General features: G+C 42.8%; 1 protein-coding gene across 1 annotated transcript; it reads left to right on the top strand.

The window, feature by feature from the left end:
- The first annotated feature begins 15,436 nt into the window (after nt 1-15,436).
- On the top strand, nt 15,437-19,550 carry LOC107795261 (rhamnogalacturonan I rhamnosyltransferase 1-like). Its single transcript, XM_016617857.2, has 8 exons — nt 15,437-16,517; nt 17,175-17,242; nt 17,328-17,416; nt 17,543-17,708; nt 17,797-18,086; nt 18,162-18,366; nt 18,461-18,618; nt 18,784-19,550. The coding sequence occupies exons 1-8, from the start codon at nt 16,181-16,183 to the stop codon at nt 19,034-19,036; spliced, it is 1,566 nt and encodes a 521-aa protein (XP_016473343.1). The 5' UTR covers nt 15,437-16,180; the 3' UTR covers nt 19,037-19,550.

Genomic DNA, 19,550 nt, shown 5'->3' with positions numbered 1-19,550 from the left:
CATTTACTTGATAAAACTTGTACTTATCTTCTTAATCTCTCATTGTCCTTTACCATAATGATAGATAGGCATTCTTGCCTTAAGACTTCTTATCAGGAAGCTTACACCCTTTAGTACACCCATGATCTGCTAAAGACCCCACATTTACTTATCGTTGGCATCATAAAAAATATAATTCCTCCAACTCAGTTCATCCACAACAATCTCTCTTTCCAATCTTCATTCCGGATGTAGGTATCGCCTTATCACGAATGAAATAGAATTTCGGAGTTTGAATTCTTATAAGTGAGCTCTATCACACGATCTAGAGTAAGAAGAAAGAGTGACAATACTAAATGCCATGTAGCCACCTGCTTATAAGTGTGGTGCACGAAACACCCATAAACAAGACTCTACTAGACACGGCTTGTAGACTCCCTAGGATAGAACTGCTCTGATACCACTTTGTCATGCCCCCCAAGTTCGGGGCATGACATAGATACTCGTCACCATGCTTATACGTCGTACACCACAGTTAACACGTAGCAAATAAGACACAACTCCTAATCCCTCAAGCTACGGTTAGACCAAACACTTACCTCGATGCCACGAACACAATTCAAGCCTCAACTATCGCTTTACCTCTTGATTCTTCCACCAATTTACTCGTATCTAGCCAAAACTTACTTAACTGTATAAATAAATGCGAAATGAATCAATTCTAATGCATGAAAATAAGTTTTTTAATGTTTTTCCCAAAAAGTCAAAAATCGACCCCGGGCCCATATGGTCAAAACCCAAGGTTCGAACCAAAACCCGATTACCAATTCACCACGAACCCAAATATATAATTTGTTTTGAAATCGGACCTCAAATCGGGGTCCAAATCCCCAAAATTTGAAAAATTAGGTTCTACCCAAAACACCTAATTTCCCCCATGAAAACCCTTGATTTTGAGTTGAAATTATGTGAAAAGATGTTAAAGATTGAAGAAACGAGTTAGAATTGACTTACAATCGATTGGGAAGAAGAATTGCCTTTGGAAAATCGCCCAAAGATGTTTAGGTTTTGAGAAAGTTTGAAAAATGAGAAATATTCAGCTAAGTTATGATTTACACAGGCGCAAGTATCGCAATTGCGATGATATGTTCGCAAATGCGAACTTGCAATTGCGAAGGATGCCTAGGACGGCTTACTTCGCAAATGCGAACCATTGGTCGCAAATGCGGTGCCTAATAAAGTCGCAATTGTGACATAAGCTTCGCAATTGCGAAGGTTTCCTACCCAGCCCAGTCTTCGCAAATGCAATGGGTTTTTCACAAATGCGAGCTCGTAATTGCGAGTCAGGCTTCGCAATTGCGAAGCCTGCAGACCTGCAACACACAATAGTTTTTCCCTAAGTTCAAAACATTTTGTGGCCTATCCAAAACTCACCCGAGCCCTCAGGACTCCAAACCAAACATGCACACCAACCTAAACACATCATACGGACTTGCTCGTGCAATCAAATCCTCAAAATAACATCAATAACTATGAATTAAACCCCAAAACTCATCATTTTCATCAAGGACACTTAAAGTTCATAACTCTTCAATTGGAGGTCCAAATCACTTCAATTAAACTCCATTTTTCACCAAATTTCACAGTTACCATTTAAATACTTTAACAAGTTTGTACCGGGCTCCGGAACCAAAATACGGGCCCGATACCAATAGTTTCAAACATTAATTCTTTTCTTAATTTCATAGATAATTCAGCAAAATAATTTCTTTTAAAAATTGATTTCTAAGGTTTGGGACCTCGGAATTCATTTTCGGGCATACGCCCAAGTCCCATATTTTTCTACGGACCTCCCGGGATCGTCGGAATACGGATCCGGGTCCATTTGCTCAAAATGTTGACCAAAGTCGACCATAATCAAATTTTAACTCTAGAAATTTCTATTTCTCATATTTTCACATAAAAGCTCTCCGGATATACGTCCGGACCACACACGCAAATCGAGGCGAGGTTAAAAGGAGGTTTTAAGGCTTTGGAACACAGGATTTGTTTCTAAATCAAGTGATGACCTTTCAGGTTATCACATCCTCTACCTGTAAAACAACCTTTCGTCCTCGAACGAACATAAGAAAGAAGTACCTAAGTCGGGGAAAAGATGGGGATAATGGCTCTGCATATCGGACTCGGACTCCCAAGTCGATGCCTCAGCAGGCTGACCTCTCCACTAAATACGAAAGAAGGGAAACTCTTCGATCTCAACTGACGAACCTGCTGGTCTAGAATAGCTATCGGCTCCTTCTCATAGGACAAGTCCTTGTCCAACTAGACAGTGCTGAAATCTAACACGTGGGATGGATTGTCGTGATACTTATATAGCATGGACACATGAAACACTGGATGTACGACTGATAAGCTCGGCGACAATGCAAGTCTGTAAGCCATCTCTCCCACTCGATCAAGAATCTCAAACGGGCCAATGAACGTACGGCTAAGCTTGCCCCTTTTCCCAAATCTCATCACGCCCTTCATAGGCGACACCCGAAGCAACATCCGCTCACCGACCATGAATGCCAATCACGAACCTTACGGTCGGCATAACTCTTTTGCCTGGACTGAGCTGTATAAAGCCTATCCTGAATGATTCTAACCTTGTCCAAGGCATCCAGTACTAGATCCGTACCCAACAACTGAGCCTTTCCTAGCTCGAACCATCCAACTGGCAACCGACACCGCCTACCATATAAAGCCTCATAAGGAGCCATCTGGATACTCGACTGGTAGTTGTTGTTGTAAGCAAACTCTGCTAGAGTCAAAAACTGATCCCACGAGCCTCCAAAGTCAATGACACAAGCTCGGAGCATATCCTCCAAAATCTGAATAGTGCGCTCGGACTGCCCGTCCATCTGAGGATGAAATGTTGTGCGCAACTCAACCCATGTGCCCAACTCCCGCTGAACTGCTCTCCAAAAATGTGAGATAAACTACGTACCTCGGTCCGAAATGATAGACACAGGCACACCATGAAGACGAACAATCTCCCGGATATAGATCTCAGCTAACCTCTCGGAAGAATAAGAGACTGCTACCGGAATGAAATGTGCTGACTTGGTCAGCCTATCAACAATAAGCCCACACTGTATCGAACTTCCCCTAAGTCCGTGGGAGTCCGACAATGAAGTCCATAGTGATACGCCCCCACTTCCACTCAGGAATCTCAATCTTCTGGACCAAACCACCAGGCCTCTGATGCTCGTACTTAACCTGCTGACAATTCAAACACCGAGCCACATATGCAACAATGTCCTTCTTCATCCTCCTCCACCAATAATGTTGCCGCAAATCCTGATACATCTTAGCGGCGCCCGGATGGATAGAGTACCGGGAACTGTGGGCCTCTTCTAAAGTCAACTCTCGGAGCCCATCCATATTAGGCACACAAACTTGACCCTGCATCCTCAAAACTCCATCATCTCCTAATATAACTTGCTTGGCATTATCGTGCTGCATCGTGTCCCTAAGGACACACAAATAAGGATCATCATACTACCTATCTCGGATACGCTCTAGTAAAGAAGAATAAGTGATTGTGCAAGCTAACATACGGCTGGGCTCAGAAACATCCAACCTCACGAACTGATTGGCCAAAGCTTGAACATCCAAAGCAAGCTCTCTCTCACCGACCGGAATATACGCAAGACTGCCCATACTGGTTGACTTCCTACTCAAAGCATCGGCCACCACATTGGCCTTTCCCGGATGATATAAGATGGTTATATCATAATCCTTCAATAGCTCCAACCACCTTCTCTGCCTCAAATTTAGCTCCTTCTGCTTGAACAAATATTGCAAACTCTTGTGATCCATGACACCTCACATGACACGCCATATAGATAATGCCTCAAAATCTTCAATGCGTGAACAATGGCTGCTAACTCCAAATCATGGACCGGATAGTTCTTCTGATGAATCTTCAACTGACGCGAAGCATATGCAATAACCTTGTCATCATGCATCAACACCGCACCAAGTCCAATACGAGATGCATCACAATAAACTATATATGGCCCTGAACCTATGGGCAAAACCAACACTGGCGCCGTAATCAAAGCTGTCTTGAGCTTCTGAAAGCTCACCTCACACTCATCCGACCACCTGAACTGGACACCTTTCTGGGTCAACCTAGTCATCAAGGCGGCAATAGACAAAAACCCCTCCACAAACCAACGATAATAACCTGCCAAACCCAAGAAACTCCAGATCTCTGTAGCTGATGCTGGTCTAGGCCAATTCTTGACTTCCTCTATCTTCTTCGGATCTACCTGAATACCCTCTGTTGATACAACATGACCCAAGAATGCAACTGAACTGAACCAGAACTCACACTTTGAAAACTTTGCGTACATCTGAATATCTCTCAAAGTCTAGAGAACCACTCTCAGGTGCTGCTCATGCTCCTCCCGGCTGCAGTAATAGATCAAAATATCATCAATGAAGACTATCACGAACGAATCCATGTAAGTCCTGAACACTCGGTTCATCAAATCCATAAAAGTTGCTGGGGCATCTGTCAACCCAAATAACATCACCAAGAACTCATAATGCCCATACCGAGTGCAGAAAGCTGTCTTAGGGATATTGGATGCCCTAATCCTCAACTGATGGTAGCCAGATCTCAAGTCAATCTTCGAAAATACCTTGGCACCCTGAAGATGATCAAAAAAATCATCAATACTCGGCAATGGATACTTATTCTTGATTGTAACCTTGTTCAACTATCGGTAATCTATACACATTCGCATCGATCCATCCTTCTTCTTAACAAACAACATCGATGCACCCCAAGGCGAGACACTAGGTCTAATGAAGCCTTTATCAAGCAAGTCTTGCAACTGCTCCTTCAACCCTTTCAACTCAGGCGGGGCCATACGATATGGCGGGATAGAAATGGGCTGGGTGCTCGAAGCCAAATCAACGCAGAAGTCGATATCCTTGTCGGGTGGCATACCCGGCAGGTCTGAAGGAAATACCTTAGGAAACTCACGAACAACAGGCACAGAATCAATAGAAGGAACCTCGACACTAGAATCACGAACATATGCCAAATAGGCAAAACACCCATTCTCGACCATACGCCGAGCCTTCATATATAAGATAACACTACGGGTAGGATGACCAGAAGTCCCTCTCCACTCTAAACTAGGTAAACCCGGCAAGGCTAAGGTCACAGTCTTGGCATGATAGTCCAAGATAGCATGGTAAGGTGATAACCAGTCCATCCCCAATATGACAACAAAATCAACCATGTCCAAAAGCAACAAATCTACTCAAGTCTTAAGACCCCCAATCACAACTATACATGAATGATGGATACGATCTACCACAATAGAATCACCCACTGGTGTAGACACATATATAGGAGCACTCAAGGAATCACTAGGCATGACTAGATACGGTGCAAAATATGATGACACATAGGAGTACGTAGATCCTGGATAAAATAGAACTGAAGCATCTCTACTACAAACCAAAATAGTACCTGTGATAACTGCATCGGAAGCCTCAACCTCAGGTCTGGCTGGAAGAGTATAACATCGGGGTTGGGCCCCACCACTCTGAACTACATCTCTGGTATGGCCTGCTACTTGCTGGCCTCCACCCTAGCGGCCTAAGCTCCACCTTCAATACCTCTACCTCCACCTCTAGCACCTCTACCCCCACCTCTAGCTGGCTGGGTGGGCGGTGGAACACTCGGTGCCTGAACCATGGCACGGGTACCTTGGTGCTGAGAACTGCTCGGTGCTCGAGGGCAATATCTAGTAATGTGCCTCATGTCGCCACAAGTAAAACAAGCCCTCGGCTGCTGTGGCTGACAACACTGAAAACTCTGAAGCGGTGGCGCACTGATAGGAGCTGGTGGTGCACTGTAGGACTGTTGATCAGAATATTGTATATGAGAACCACGACCACCTGAAAACCCGTGAGAAACCTGAAGTGCTGACTGAAAAGGCTAGGAGGATGGCCTCAACCATACGAATCCCTGCCTCCAGACGAAGTGCCACTAAATCCGCCTGAATGACGAGGCCTCTTGTCAGACCCCTGACCACCTCCCTACGATAGAACCATCTCAACTCTCCTGGCCACATTGGCCACCTACTGGAAAGAAATCTCACTCCCCGTCTCCTTAGCCATATGAAGTCGAATAGGCTGAATGAGCCCCTCAATGAACCTCCTCATTCTCTCTATCAGTGGGGAGTATAAGTAGAGCATGATGGGCCAAATCAATAAATCTGGTCTCGTACTGAGTAACAGTCATAGAACCCTGCTGGAGACGCTCAAACTGCCTCGGATAGATCTCTCTCTGAGTGATAGGGAGAAACTTCTCGAGAAATAGCTGAGAAAGTTGCTCCCAAGTCAAAGCTGGTGACCCAACTGGTCTAGCCAAACAATAATTTCTCCATCAAGTCTTGGAGGATCCAGATAAGTGAAAAGTAGCAAAGTCGACTCCATTGGTCTCCACTATCCCCATGTTCCTGAGAACCTTATGACAGCTGTCCAAATAATCCTGGGGATCCTCAGAAGATGCACCGCTGAAAGTGGTAGTGAAGAGCTTGGTGAACCTGTCTAACCTCCATAAAGCATCGACAGACATAGCTGCTCCATCACCGGTCTGAGCTACCACACCTGGCTGAACTGCTTCAACTGGCTGAGCTGTTGGAGTCTGAAACTGGGGAACCATCTGCTCCGGAGTGCGAGTAGCAAGAGTCTGAGCTCCTCCTCCAGTCTGAGAGATGGCTGGTGCTACAGGAAGCAAGCCTGCCCGGGTGACACTCTCCATAAGGCCCACTAGATGGACCAGAGCATCCTGGAGTACTAGGGTAGCAATGAACCCCTCTAGGACCTAAGCTGGGCCCACCGGAACTGCCTGGGCCAGAACCTTATCATCAAACTCAACCTGAGGATCAGCCGTTAGTGCTGTTGCTCTGGGCTGAGCTCTGCCCCTACCTCGGCCTCTAGCACAGCCTCGGCCTCGCCCTCTGCCCCTCGTTGGAGCTGCTGCCGGGGGCTCGGGCTGCGATCGGTGGATGAGGAAGCGCGTGTTCTCGCCATCTGCGAAAGAATAGAGTAGAAATTCAATTAGCATTGAGAAACCAAACCTCACGATAGGAAAGAATAGATGTGAAGTTTTTCCTAACTCTGTAGCCTCTGGGGATAAATACAGACGTCTCCGTACCAATCCCTCAGACTCTACTAAGCTTGTCCGTGAATTGTGAGACTTATGTAACCTAGAACTCTGATACCAACTTATCACGACTCGGATTTTCCACCCTTAGGAGTCGTGATTACGCCTACTCGTGAAAGCTAGGCAAGCCAAGTGTTATAAATTCATTACCCTTTTTATTAAGCATTTTCAATAGTTTAATATGATAGGTGATCAAACAACGGAATAAATTAAATAACCAGAAATGCGGAAGACGAAAACTTAATAGTTTAACCAAATATTGTTACATGAATCCGAAATACAACACTACCCAGAATTTGGTGTCATAAAGTCACGGACTGTCTAAGAATACTACAAATAAGGTCTGAATGAAATACATAAGTCTGTCTCTGAATAAGTAAAAATAGAAGAGAAAAGATAGGAGGAGACGCCAAGGCCCGCGGACGCCTGCAGGACTACCTCGGGTCGCCTGAATGGACTGAAGACAGCACCCTCACTGCGGTCCAAACGCTCCGGTATCAGTATCTGCACACATTGCAGAGTGTAGTATCAGCACAACCGACCTCATGTGCTGGTAAATGCCTAGCCTAACCTCGGCGAAGTAGTGACGAGGCTAGGATCAGACTGCCAAATAAACCTGTGCAGTTAAATCATATACAACGGAAATAAAAGCAGATAATTACAGCTAAAGTTGGGCAGGGGAAACATGCTGCGGGGAGTAACAGGTAACAACAGAATAACAGTAGAAAAATGTAAGGAACGCCATAAATCAATTACCAATAAAAGATGAGGAAATAAGGAAAACAAGTACACATGTAATACCGTTGCAGGCGTGCAACCTGATCTCATTTCATATAGTACCGTTGCAGGCGTGCAACCCGCTCCCATTTCACATATTACCGTTGCAGGCGTGCAACCCGCTCCCATTTCACATTACCGTTGTAGGCGTGTAACCCGCTCCCATTTCATATATTACCGTTGCAGGCATGCAACCGGCTCCCATTTCATATCTTACCATTGCAGGCATGCAACCCGGTCCCATTTCATTTATCAACACCAATCATAAATAAATCTCGGCAAGGAAACAATAATATTACAACAACATTCTGGCAAAGGAACAATAATATCACAACAACTTCCCGACAAGGGAACAATAATATAATAATAACATCCTGGCAAGGGAACAATAATATTACAACAACATCCCGACAAGGGAACAATAATATCACAACAACATCCCGGCAAGGAACAATAATATAATTCTCATATGAAGCACGAATAAACCATAATAGAGTCATAAAAATTACAATACAAGACTCACGGGCATGCTTGACACCGACGTATAGATAATCATCACCATGCCTATACGTCGTGCTCCACAGTTAACACGTAGCAAATAAGACACAACTCATAATCCCTCAAGCTACGGTTAGACCAAACACTTACCTCGATGCCACGAACACAATTCAAGCCTCAACTATCGCTTTACCTCTTGATTCTACCACCAATTCGCTCGTATCTAGCCAAAAGTTACTTAACTATATAAATAAATACTAAATGAATCAATTCTAATGCATGAAAATAAGTTTTTTAATGTTTTTCCCAAAAAGTCAAAAATTGACCCCGGGCCCGCATGGTCAAAACACGAGAATCGAACCAAAACCCGATTACCCATTTACCCACGAACCCAAATATATAATTTATTTTGCAATCGGACCTCAAATCGGGGTCCAAATCCCCAAAATTTGAAAAACCTAGGTCCTACCAAAAACACCCAATTTCCCCCATGAAAACCCTTGATTTTGAGTTGAAATCATGTGAAAAAATGTTAAAGATTGAAGAAAACGAGTTAGAATTGACTTACAATCGATTGGGAAGAAGAATTGCCTTTGGAAAATCGCCCAAAGATGTTTAGGTTTTGAGAAAGTTTGAAAAATGAGAAATTTTCGGCTAAGTTATGATTTACACAGGAGCAGGTATCGCAATTGCGATGATATGTTCGCAAATGCGAACTCGCAATTGCGAAGGATGCCTAGCTCTGCTTACTTCGCAAATGCGAACCATTGGTCGCAAATGCGGTGCCTGCTAAGGTCGCAATTGCGACATAAGCTTCGCAATTGCGAAGGTTCCCTACCCAGTCCAGTATTCGCAAATGCGATGGGTTTTTCACAAATGCGAGCTCGTAATTGCGAGCCAGGCTTTGCAATTGCAAAGCCTGCAGACCTGCAACACACAACAGTTTTTCCCTAAGTTCAAAATATTCTGTGGCCTATCCAAAACTCATCCGAGCCCTCAGGACTTCAAACCAAACATGCACACCAACCTAAAAATATCATACAGACTTGCTCGTGCAATCGAATCCTCAAAATAACATCAATAACTATGAATTAAACCCCAAAACTCATCATTTTCATCAAGGACACTTAAAGTTCATAACTCTTCAACCGGAAGTCAAAATCACGTCAAATAGACTCCATTATTTTTTACCAAATTTCACAGTTATCATTTAAATACTTTAACAAGTTTGTACCGGGCTCCGGAACCAAATACGGGCCCGATACCAATGTTTTCAAATATTAATTATTTTCTTTATTTCATAGATAATTCAGCAAAATAATTTCTTTCAAAAATTAATTTCTAAGGCTTGGGACCTCTGAATTATTTTCGGGCATACGCCCAAGTCCCATATTTTTCTGCGGACCTCCCGGGATCATCAGAACACGGATCCGGGTCCGTTTGCTCAAAATATGAACCAAAGTCAACCATAATCAAATTTTAACTCTAGAAATTTCTATTTCTCATATTTTCACATAAAAGCTCTCCAGATATACGTCTAAACCACGCACGCAAATCGAGGTGAGGTAAAAAGGAGGTTTTAAGGTCTTGGAACACATGATTTGTTTCTAAATCAAGTGATGACCTTTCGGGTCGAAAGGTCATCACACATTCTCCTTCCTGAACCATGCATAATAATGTTATATTAATGATATAAATATGGGCGTGTGCACCCAAGCTCAAAGAGTCATATGGTGTAATGGTTAATGGGTGCACCAAGTGAGGTCAAGGATTTAATTTTTTTTGTCCATCTTGCCTTTTGATTAAGTACTTTCTCCTTTATTTTTCTTTCTTTATTTAGTTTAGTTTTTAAAATCCCCAAAGTCTATCGAATTCCCTGTTCTCCTTATGTAATGTAACAAAATTTTATATAATTAAACGAAATGTCTTATATTAAAACTAGTAGCAATTGAGGATGTAGTATAGAGTCAATTAACATGTTTGACAAACAAATTTTCGATATGGAGTATAGATATATCAAGAAAATGTCTAAAAGAAAATTAAACTTATAATTTCAACATCGCTTGCTATTCAATTTATTAACATTGAATAAGTGACAAAATCAATAGCTTAATATGATTTTGAATCTCACTTTTTCCCCTCCCTGAGACTTTATATTCTCACTGATTGCACAATAGAAAAAGGTTAAATGGGATGTATTATTATTTAGATTATAAAGATAACCCAATCTCTACAACAATGATACTGAAGTAAGTACTCATGTTGATGTCACGTTAATTTATATTAGTAAAGTTAATTTTTTTCCCTTTTTCTTTGTTTATATATTATTTGTCTTGGGTAGTCAAGCATTTTTTCGTATTTCAAGTTATGACAAGCACGATAAAACCTTTCCTCTGCGGGGGCCATGTGCAGTAAACCCCCTACAGGCAGTCGTCTGTCGTCCTAAAGCAGTCCCCGCGAAGCTATTGGGATAGAACAACAACAACAACATTCCAGTATAATCCCATAAGTGAGGTATGAGGAGGGTAGTATGTACGCAGACCTTACCCCTACCCCGAGGGGCAGAGAGGCTGTTTCCAGGAGACCCTAAGCTCAAGAAAGCACCAAGTGACGATATATTAGTACTATTGATAGACTCATAATATAATAACATAAAATACATAACATACATAAAAGAAATTAAAATAGCAAAATAACAGCCATATAAGAGAATATAGGAAATACGAGAGAGATGGAAGGTAAACTAATATCCAGCGTATAAAGCCATGCATCAGTAGCTAACCAGTAGTATCCTAAGCCTAACTCCTAACGGGCTAGTCTCACTCTAGTGCGCTGTATAGATATTCACAACTTCCCCCTAACCTTCAACCTTAATGTTCGACCTCCACAATTCCCTGTCTAGGGTCATGTCCTCAGTAATCCTAAGTCGCGCCATGTCCTGCTTGATCACCTCTCCCCAATACTTCTTAGGTCTCCCTCTACCTCTCCTCGTACCCACCACCACCAATCGCTCACACCTCCTCACAGGTGCATCAGTGCACCTCCTCTGATGGTGCCCGAACCATCTAAGTCGTGCTTCCCGCATCTTGTCCTCTATTGGGACCACGCCCACCCTCTCTCGAATATCTTCATTCCTAATCTTATCCATCTTTGTATGCCCGCACATCCACCTCAACATCCTCATCTCTACTACTTGCATCTTCTGGATGTGTAGGTTCTTAACCGGCCAACACTCGGTACCATACAACATAGCAGGTCTAACTACTGCTCTATAAAACTTACCATTTAGTAACGGTGGCACTTTCTTGTCATACAGGACTCCTGTCGCTAACTTCCACTTCATCCACCCCACCCCTATACGATGTGTGACATCCTCGTCGATCTCCCCAGTCCCCTGAATAACTGACCCAAGGTACTTGAAACTACCCCTCTTAGGTATGACTTGAGATTCAAGCCTCACTTCTACTCCCTCGTTCGTCGCCTCGTCCCCAAATTTGCACTCGAGGTATTCCGTCTTCGTCCTGCTCAATCTGAACCCTTTAGACTCAAGGGCCTGTCTCCAAACTTCTAGCCTCTCATTGACGCCGCGTCGGGTCTCGTCAATTAGGACTATGTCATCAGCAAATAGCATGCACCATGGCACCTCCCCTTGAATATTGTGCGTTATGGCATCCATCACTAGGGAAAATAGGAAAGGGCTGAACGCCGACCCTTGGTGCAACCCTGTAACAACCGAAAAATGCTCGAAGTCGCCTTCTACTGTTCTAACCCGAGTCTTAGCTCTATCATACATGTCTTTAATCACCCTAATGTATGCAACCGGGACCCTTTTAGCCTCTAAGCAGCTCCATAAGACCTTCCTAGGTACCCTGTCATACGCTTTCTCTAGATCGATAAACACCATGTGAAGATCCTTCTTCTTATCCCTGTATTGTTCCACCATCCTACTAATAAGGTGGATAGCTTCTGTGGTAGATCGCCTCGGCATGAACCCGAACTGGTTGTCTGAAATAGACACCGTCCTTCGCACTCTCATTTCAACCACTCTCTCCTAGACTTTCATGGTATGATTCAGTAATTTGATACCCCTATAGTTGTTATAGCTCTAGATATCACCTTTGTTCTTATACAACGGAACCATTGTACTCTACCTCCACTTTTCAGGTATCCTATTAGTCTTGAATATAACATTAAACAACCCAGTAAGCCATTCCAAGCCTGCTTTACCCACACCTCTCCAAAGTTTAACCGGAATTTCGTCTGGCCCGGTAGCTCTGCCCCTCCTCATCTTACGCATTGCTTCCATGACCTCATCGACCTCAATGTCCCTACAATAACTTATTTTATGGGGGCTGTCCGCATTCCGCAATTCACCTAGTGTAATATCCTGATCCCCTTCTTCATTTAGAAGTCTATGAAAGTAGGACTGCCATCTCCTCTTAATCTGGTCCTCCCCCGTCAAAACTTTATCGTCATCATCTTTTATGCACCTCACTTGGTCCAGATCCCGAGCCTCCCTCTCTCTCACCTTAGCGAGTCGGAATAACTTCTTCTCCCCACCTTTGTTCCCTAGTTCCTCATACAGACGAGCAAAAGTTGCTGCCTTAGCCTCCGTTACTGCCATCTTCGCCTCCTTCCTAGCAACCATATATCTCTCTCTGTTCACTGTCTTCTCCTCATCGCCAGTGCTCCCTACTAGTCGCAGGTAAGCCACCTTCTTCGCTTCCACTTTACCTTGGACACTGGCATTCCACCACCAGTCTCCTTTGTGGCCACCGGTGCGTCTAGAAGATATACCTAACACCTCTGTCGTCGCCTTCCTTATGCTGTCTGTCGTCGCGACCACATAGTGTTTGCGTCCCTACTACTTCTCCAAGCTCCCATTGCCGATAACCTTTCTGCCAACTCCTGAGCTTTATCCTCAGTCAAGGCACCCCACCTAATCCTCGGGTGGCCTCGTACTGACCTCTTCTTCCTCTTTATCGTAATACCAATGTCCATCACCAAAATCTTATGTTGCGTTGCAAGGGTCTCACCTGGGATAACTTTGCAATCCTCGAACCACCTTCCGTAGCATCTCCGGAGGAGGAGATAGTCAATCTGAGTCTTCGCCGCCGAACTTTGGTAAGTAACCAAATGCTCCTCCCGCTTCGGAAAACTTGAGTTTGCAATCACTAGATCGAATGCCTTGGCAAAGTCCAGCAGCGAAGTGCCCCCTCCGTTTCGTTCCCCAAAACCAAAGCCGCCATGCACCTCAGTATAATCACCTGCGGACGACCCAATATGACTATTGAAATCTCCTCCTATGAATAACCTCTCGGAAGGTGGAATGCTACGAACGATGTCATCCAACGCCTCCCAAAAGCGCCTTTTAATCTCCTCATCCAAGCCAACTTGCGGCGCGTACGCGCTAACGACATTTAAAGTACACTCACCTACCACCAATTTAATATTCATTAGTCTATCATTCACCCTCCTGACCTCAACCACCGACTCTCTAAAATGGCTATAAACCAGGATACCCACTCCATTCTTACCCCTGTGGACTCCAGAGTACCACAACTTATACCCATCCACGTTTCTCGCCCTCGATCCAACCCACCTAGTCTCCTGGACACACGCTATATTAATCTTCCTCTTCTGGAGGATCTTTGCCAACTCTATGGACTTACTCGTCAGCGAACCTATGTTCCATGACCCGATTCTCAACCTATAGGCTCCCTTGCCCCTTCTACCTCCCCTGCCTCCCGTCCCACACCCTGACCCTGGCCCCACACTCTGCCCCACACGAGGACATGCCCTTAATCTACCATCCCAGACTGCAGCCACTTACCCCTACTGACAATCTAAAGAGGGCTTGCTAGTGCCCAACGGCCAACGAATCAAACTAGAAGGAAACAAGTCACTACAAGTACACTTGTAGAATGATTGAACTATTGTGAACTAAAGGGACAACAATTTAGCTAAACACCAAAAGGGAAACCGTAGAACGGGAGGTACCAACTCCCGAGAACCAAACCTGTGTTGACTGGCTTTACTTGGTGTAGTTATACGCTCACGCACCGCTTCCCACCGCCCTTTGATGACGCTCGCTCAGATTGCTCTCCTTTTCTAGTGCTTGTACGCCCAACTTGTCTTCGACAAGTTCACGAACTTCCCTGAACACAAAATATACCACGACCCAAAAAGCAGGAGGGCTGTCACCGCTACCACTGGTGTAACCCTGACAGTAGTAGTGAAATTATAGGGAAAAAGCAGAGAACTATACAAAATTCACCAAGTTCTACCGTGGTACAACAAACTGAATAATTGCAAGGTAGAAATCTTACAATTTTTTAAGAGGAAACCCGTTGTCGAAAAGGATCAAACCCGAAAGGTCGCCGGAGCTCCGATACGGGATCTTTGCAGTTTTTTTGGGGGGGGGGATAGAAGAAGAAAAATAGAACAAGAAAAAGAAAAAGAAAAGAAAAGGAAGGGGAGATGAGCAGAGACGGGGAGAGAAGTGTATATTTGTGATAGAATAGCAGCAAATAACATCTTTCTAGCCTGCATATTTGTGGAACTCAATCTCATTTAGAAAGCCTGATCTCTATCTTTCATCAACTGAACGAGAAGTGGTTTAAGAATAAGAAAGGACTTTAGAATTGGACGCGCTCGCCCAATTGTTTCAATAAGCTAAAGGTTGAACATCATATTTAAGTCCTAAATCCGTTCATTTATCATAATGCACCTATTCTCTTAAAATTCTGGATCCGCCTCTGGTCCACCTGGTTGAATTCGTAAAAAAGAGACAACAACAAAACTATATTTGATTTGCTTAATGAATGTTCAGATATTGTTTGAATGTTAATATTGTCTAGTGTCTACTAACAAAACAAAAAAAAATTTATTTCTTACCTTATTTTCACTATAAATACCCATAGTTTAGCTCACCATATCCACATGCTTGCTGCACATAATAAGCAAAGCAAGAACACGAAACAAATGTGAACTTCTCCACATAAGATAACCACTCTCCAACCAATGACCACGTTTAAGAAATAATCAAGTACATTCAACCACACCATTCTCTATCCTACGCTACGGTTCGTGCTTATCATTCTCTTTTTTCTCTCTCCTATTCTCATCCTCATCAACCTTTTCCCCCCACCGGCGTTTTAAGATTCCGGTGATTACACCACCGCATAGCCGGAAAAACCCATACAGAGCATACATTCATTCATTCTTACTATAGCACAAAAAACCAGTTGGTTTTATCTTCTTTGATCACTTAAAGATCGAATCTTTTCTATATTGTGCTCGATATTTTCGGATTTTTCTGCTATATTTGCTAAGAAAACCTTATATAGAGGTTTAAGAATCCAAAATTTTATCACATTTAGTGCTCGGATTTGAACATTTTGATAGACATTGTTTGTCTTTGTAACACGTGGGGTTGTCCGAGATTTGTTCAATTTATCAAGAAACTGGACTAGGAATAATTTGCTTTTCGTTTCTGATTGGTATTGGATCCTATTTTTAATGGTAGTGTTCGAGTCAGTTTGTATGCAGTTTGAGTGATCCACTGGAGAATCTGCTATAGTTTATGAATATAAGTGTCGGATAAACCCGTCGATGAGATTTCGGATCCTACATTATCCGAAAGAAATGAGCTTTTTGGTGTAATTTGAAATTTATGGGAGGGATATGTGCAGAATAGAGGGAGAAATGGAAGAGAGAGAAAGGAGGAGAAGGAGGTGGGGATTGGGTGTAATGGGGTTAAAAGGGACAACTTTAGGAGATAGTCGTGTTGAGAAACTGAAGAGTTCTGTAGTTTTTTCGCGGTCTAGAATGAAGTTATGGATGATAAGGGCTACAACAATGATATTGTTGTGGACTTGTTTGGTCCAATTGACAACTTTGGGGGAACTTTGGGGGCCTAGAGTTTTGAAAGGTTGGCCTTGTTGCTTTTCTCAGGAGTCTGCTGCAGCATTGGTTGTTAAATCGCGACTCGAGGTCCCTGCTAGAGTTCTTCCCCCTAAGAGTGAGTAGTCTTTTTAACTTACAACTCTCATTTTTAGTGTATATATGTATTTTTATGTCCATGTGTCTTGTTAATTTGTTTTACTAGTAGCTCGTCCCAAGTCCAGATAAATGATGAGTGTTGCAATAGGTTAAATCAGCTTAAAAGTAGTAACTATGATGAAAGCCGACCCAGACTAACTAGTTTGGCATTTTGAGATGTTGTGGATAGATTAAATGTTTTTCCTAATATCTTACCAGTAGTATGTTGGACAGCGGTGGATAAAAGAGAAATCACCTTCCATATTGTGTTTTGTTTTAGAAAAGAGAATTTGAAAATATTGATGCATATAGCTTAATTAATTTCATGTATGCATATTGATGAAGGAGGAAGTTTGTAGCGTAATGATGATTTTGATTGAGAGAATCATGAAGTGTGTAGTTGAAATGTTTGAGAGTATCGCTAGGATATCTTGGTTGAATAACTAAAGAAGACATCAATTCAGGTTATCTAAAGTTTTTGATCAGCAGTTATTATGGCTCAAAAAAATTGGGCGATGTCCTTCTATGGATCCGTTTTCTTTTTGCTCTGTCGCAGTTTTCTCCAATTGATTTTCAGTTATGGCGTCTAACCTGAACACTTCATGGGACTGACAGTTCTGATGGTTTCTGAATCCAGGGGCTTACAAGAATAATGGTTATCTCATGGTTTCATGTAATGGAGGTCTTAATCAAATGCGGGCAGCAGTAAGTAACTTTAGATATTATCAGTTCATACATAAGGATGTAATAAGACAAGACTAAACCGTTGATATCTTCCCCTGTGTTGCAGATATGTGATATGGTTGCTATTGCAAGATATTTGAATGTGACTCTTATAGTGCCTGGGCTAGATAAAACCTCCTTTTGGGCTGATCCAAGGTATGTTTCCTTAAGTATCTTCATCATTTTTTTGGTCGTTCAAATCACCAGCTCTTTAGAAAGAATGTCTGATGATCTGTGGACTGTTGTACAATCTAAAATGTCTTCTTTTCTTTTGACTTGCAGTGAGTTTCAAGACATATTTGATGTTGATAATTTTATAATGTCCTTGAGGGATGAAGTTCGAATATTGAGAGAGCTACCCCCAAGACTGAAGAGGAGAGTACAACTAGGAATGATTTATACCATGCCTCCTATTAGTTGGTCTGATATTTCTTATTACCACAATCAGGTTTGTGCTTTCGTGCCACAATTGCTTTGTACTTGTTACTTGCATCCTCTTTCCTAGTATTGATGAAGGCCACATTTGTTGAATACAGGTCCTTCCTTTAATTCGGAAATACAAAGTTGTTCACTTGAATAGAACTGATGCTCGGCTTGCTAATAATGGTCAACCTTTGGAAATTCAGAAGCTGCGGTGCCGAGTCAATTTTAGTGCCTTAAAATTCACCCCTCAGATAGAAGAGTTGGGTAAAAAGGTTATCCGACTTCTAAGGCAAAAAGGTCCTTTTATGGTGCTGCACCTGAGATATGAAATGGATATGTTAGCTTTCTCTGGCTGTACTCAGGGCTGCAACAAGGAAGAGGTTGAAGAGTTGACAAGAATGAGGTAAAATAATATCTCGTATTCAGTGGTGGCCTTAAGTTTTCCCTCTTTCTTCGGCTGATCCAATCCTTTTTACAGATACGCTTATCCATGGTGGAAAGAAAAAATCATAAACTCTGATTTGAAAAGGAGAGATGGTCTCTGTCCTTTGACACCCGAGGAGACTGCCTTGACATTAAGGGCATTGGACATTGATCCTAGCATCCAAGTGTATATTGCTGCTGGGGAGATATATGGTGGGACAAGGAGAATGGCTAGCCTTACGGCAGCCTATCCAAATCTGGTAGTCAGAAAGTGCAACTTTTCCTTAAAAGCTTTCATATATATTGCCTGAACTTGCCGTCTCACCTTTTGTGCTTGGTCCTTGTTATGAGCAGGTGAGGAAGGAAACACTACTTGAGCCTTCTGAGCTTAGGTTCTTTCAAAATCACTCGTCACAGATGGCAGCATTAGATTATCTTGTTTCACTGGAGAGTGATATTTTTGTCCCGACATATGATGGAAACATGGCTAAAGTTGTTGAAGGACATCGCAGGTACTGTTTTTTTTTTTTTTTTAATAACCATGGTGTCTGGGCCAGCTTGCGCGCACGACATCCGAGGAGTTACTGGTCTTGATACAAATTTTAGCATCCGTTGTTGAGAATGTACTTTGTAAGTAGCTTTTCGTTAAGGACTTAAAGTTTTCCCATTCTATGCAGATATCTTGGATTCAAGAAAACGATCTTGCTGGACAGAAAGCATCTAGTAGATTTGATAGACCAATATTATGCTGGGTCCTTGACGTGGGATGAATTTTCTGCTGCTGTTAAGGAAGCTCACACTGAACGCATGGGAAACCCTACAAAGAGGTTGGTGATTCCAGACCGGCCTAAAGAAGAGGATTATTTCTACTCCAACCCGTGGGAATGCTTAGAACCATCTAATGAGGATGAAACATCAAGTAGCATTTAAAACACGGTGGTGGTTACATTTTGTTAGAAGAAAAGACTACCCATGCAGTTCCGTTACATGCTTAGAGAATACTCTTCAACACTGCATGACTGTTCAGAAAGCAGGTTATCGCATGGAGGCGGCTGTTGAAGTTCAGGGAAGGTGCATTTTAATGCCCCAGAAGATGTAGGAAGCACTCGGGATGGGTACATTAGAATGTTCTACGCAAACTAGCAACCGAATTCATGTATATAGGAGCTGCACTCCGTTTGCGAGCTACATCACTGCAGCCTGCAGTGTACACCAAGAGGGGTGAAATGTAGATTTGTTTAACTGGAAACTCTGGATTCACAAATTTAAGGCTCCTTCCCATACCTTGGTTGGGGCTCCTTTATACACATTGCTTAGTTTCCTCATTTCTTTTCCCCCTTTGTACACACTGCTGGTTGCTCTACATTGTAACATTCCTGAAACTTGAGCAGTTCATGGAAATTTATTTTCTATATATAATAGGAGTTTATCTCCTTTTAATTTG

This window comes from Nicotiana tabacum, chromosome 20, assembly GCF_000715075.1.
Source record: "Nicotiana tabacum cultivar K326 chromosome 20, ASM71507v2, whole genome shotgun sequence".
In the NCBI taxonomy this organism is placed as follows: domain Eukaryota; kingdom Viridiplantae; phylum Streptophyta; class Magnoliopsida; order Solanales; family Solanaceae; genus Nicotiana; species Nicotiana tabacum.
This window is presented reverse-complemented; position numbering and strand designations above follow the sequence as displayed.

Excerpts from the sequence above, each read along its gene's own strand:
- LOC107795261 (XM_016617857.2), top strand. The coding sequence starts at position 16,181 with ATGTGCAGAATAGAGGGAGAAATGGAAGAGAGAGAAAGGAGGAGAAGG. Across the intron at positions 16,518-17,174 it reads TAGAGTTCTTCCCCCTAAGA|GGGCTTACAAGAATAATGGT; the intron begins GTGAGTAGTCTT and ends TTCTGAATCCAG. Across the intron at positions 17,243-17,327 it reads TTAATCAAATGCGGGCAGCA|ATATGTGATATGGTTGCTAT; the intron begins GTAAGTAACTTT and ends CCTGTGTTGCAG.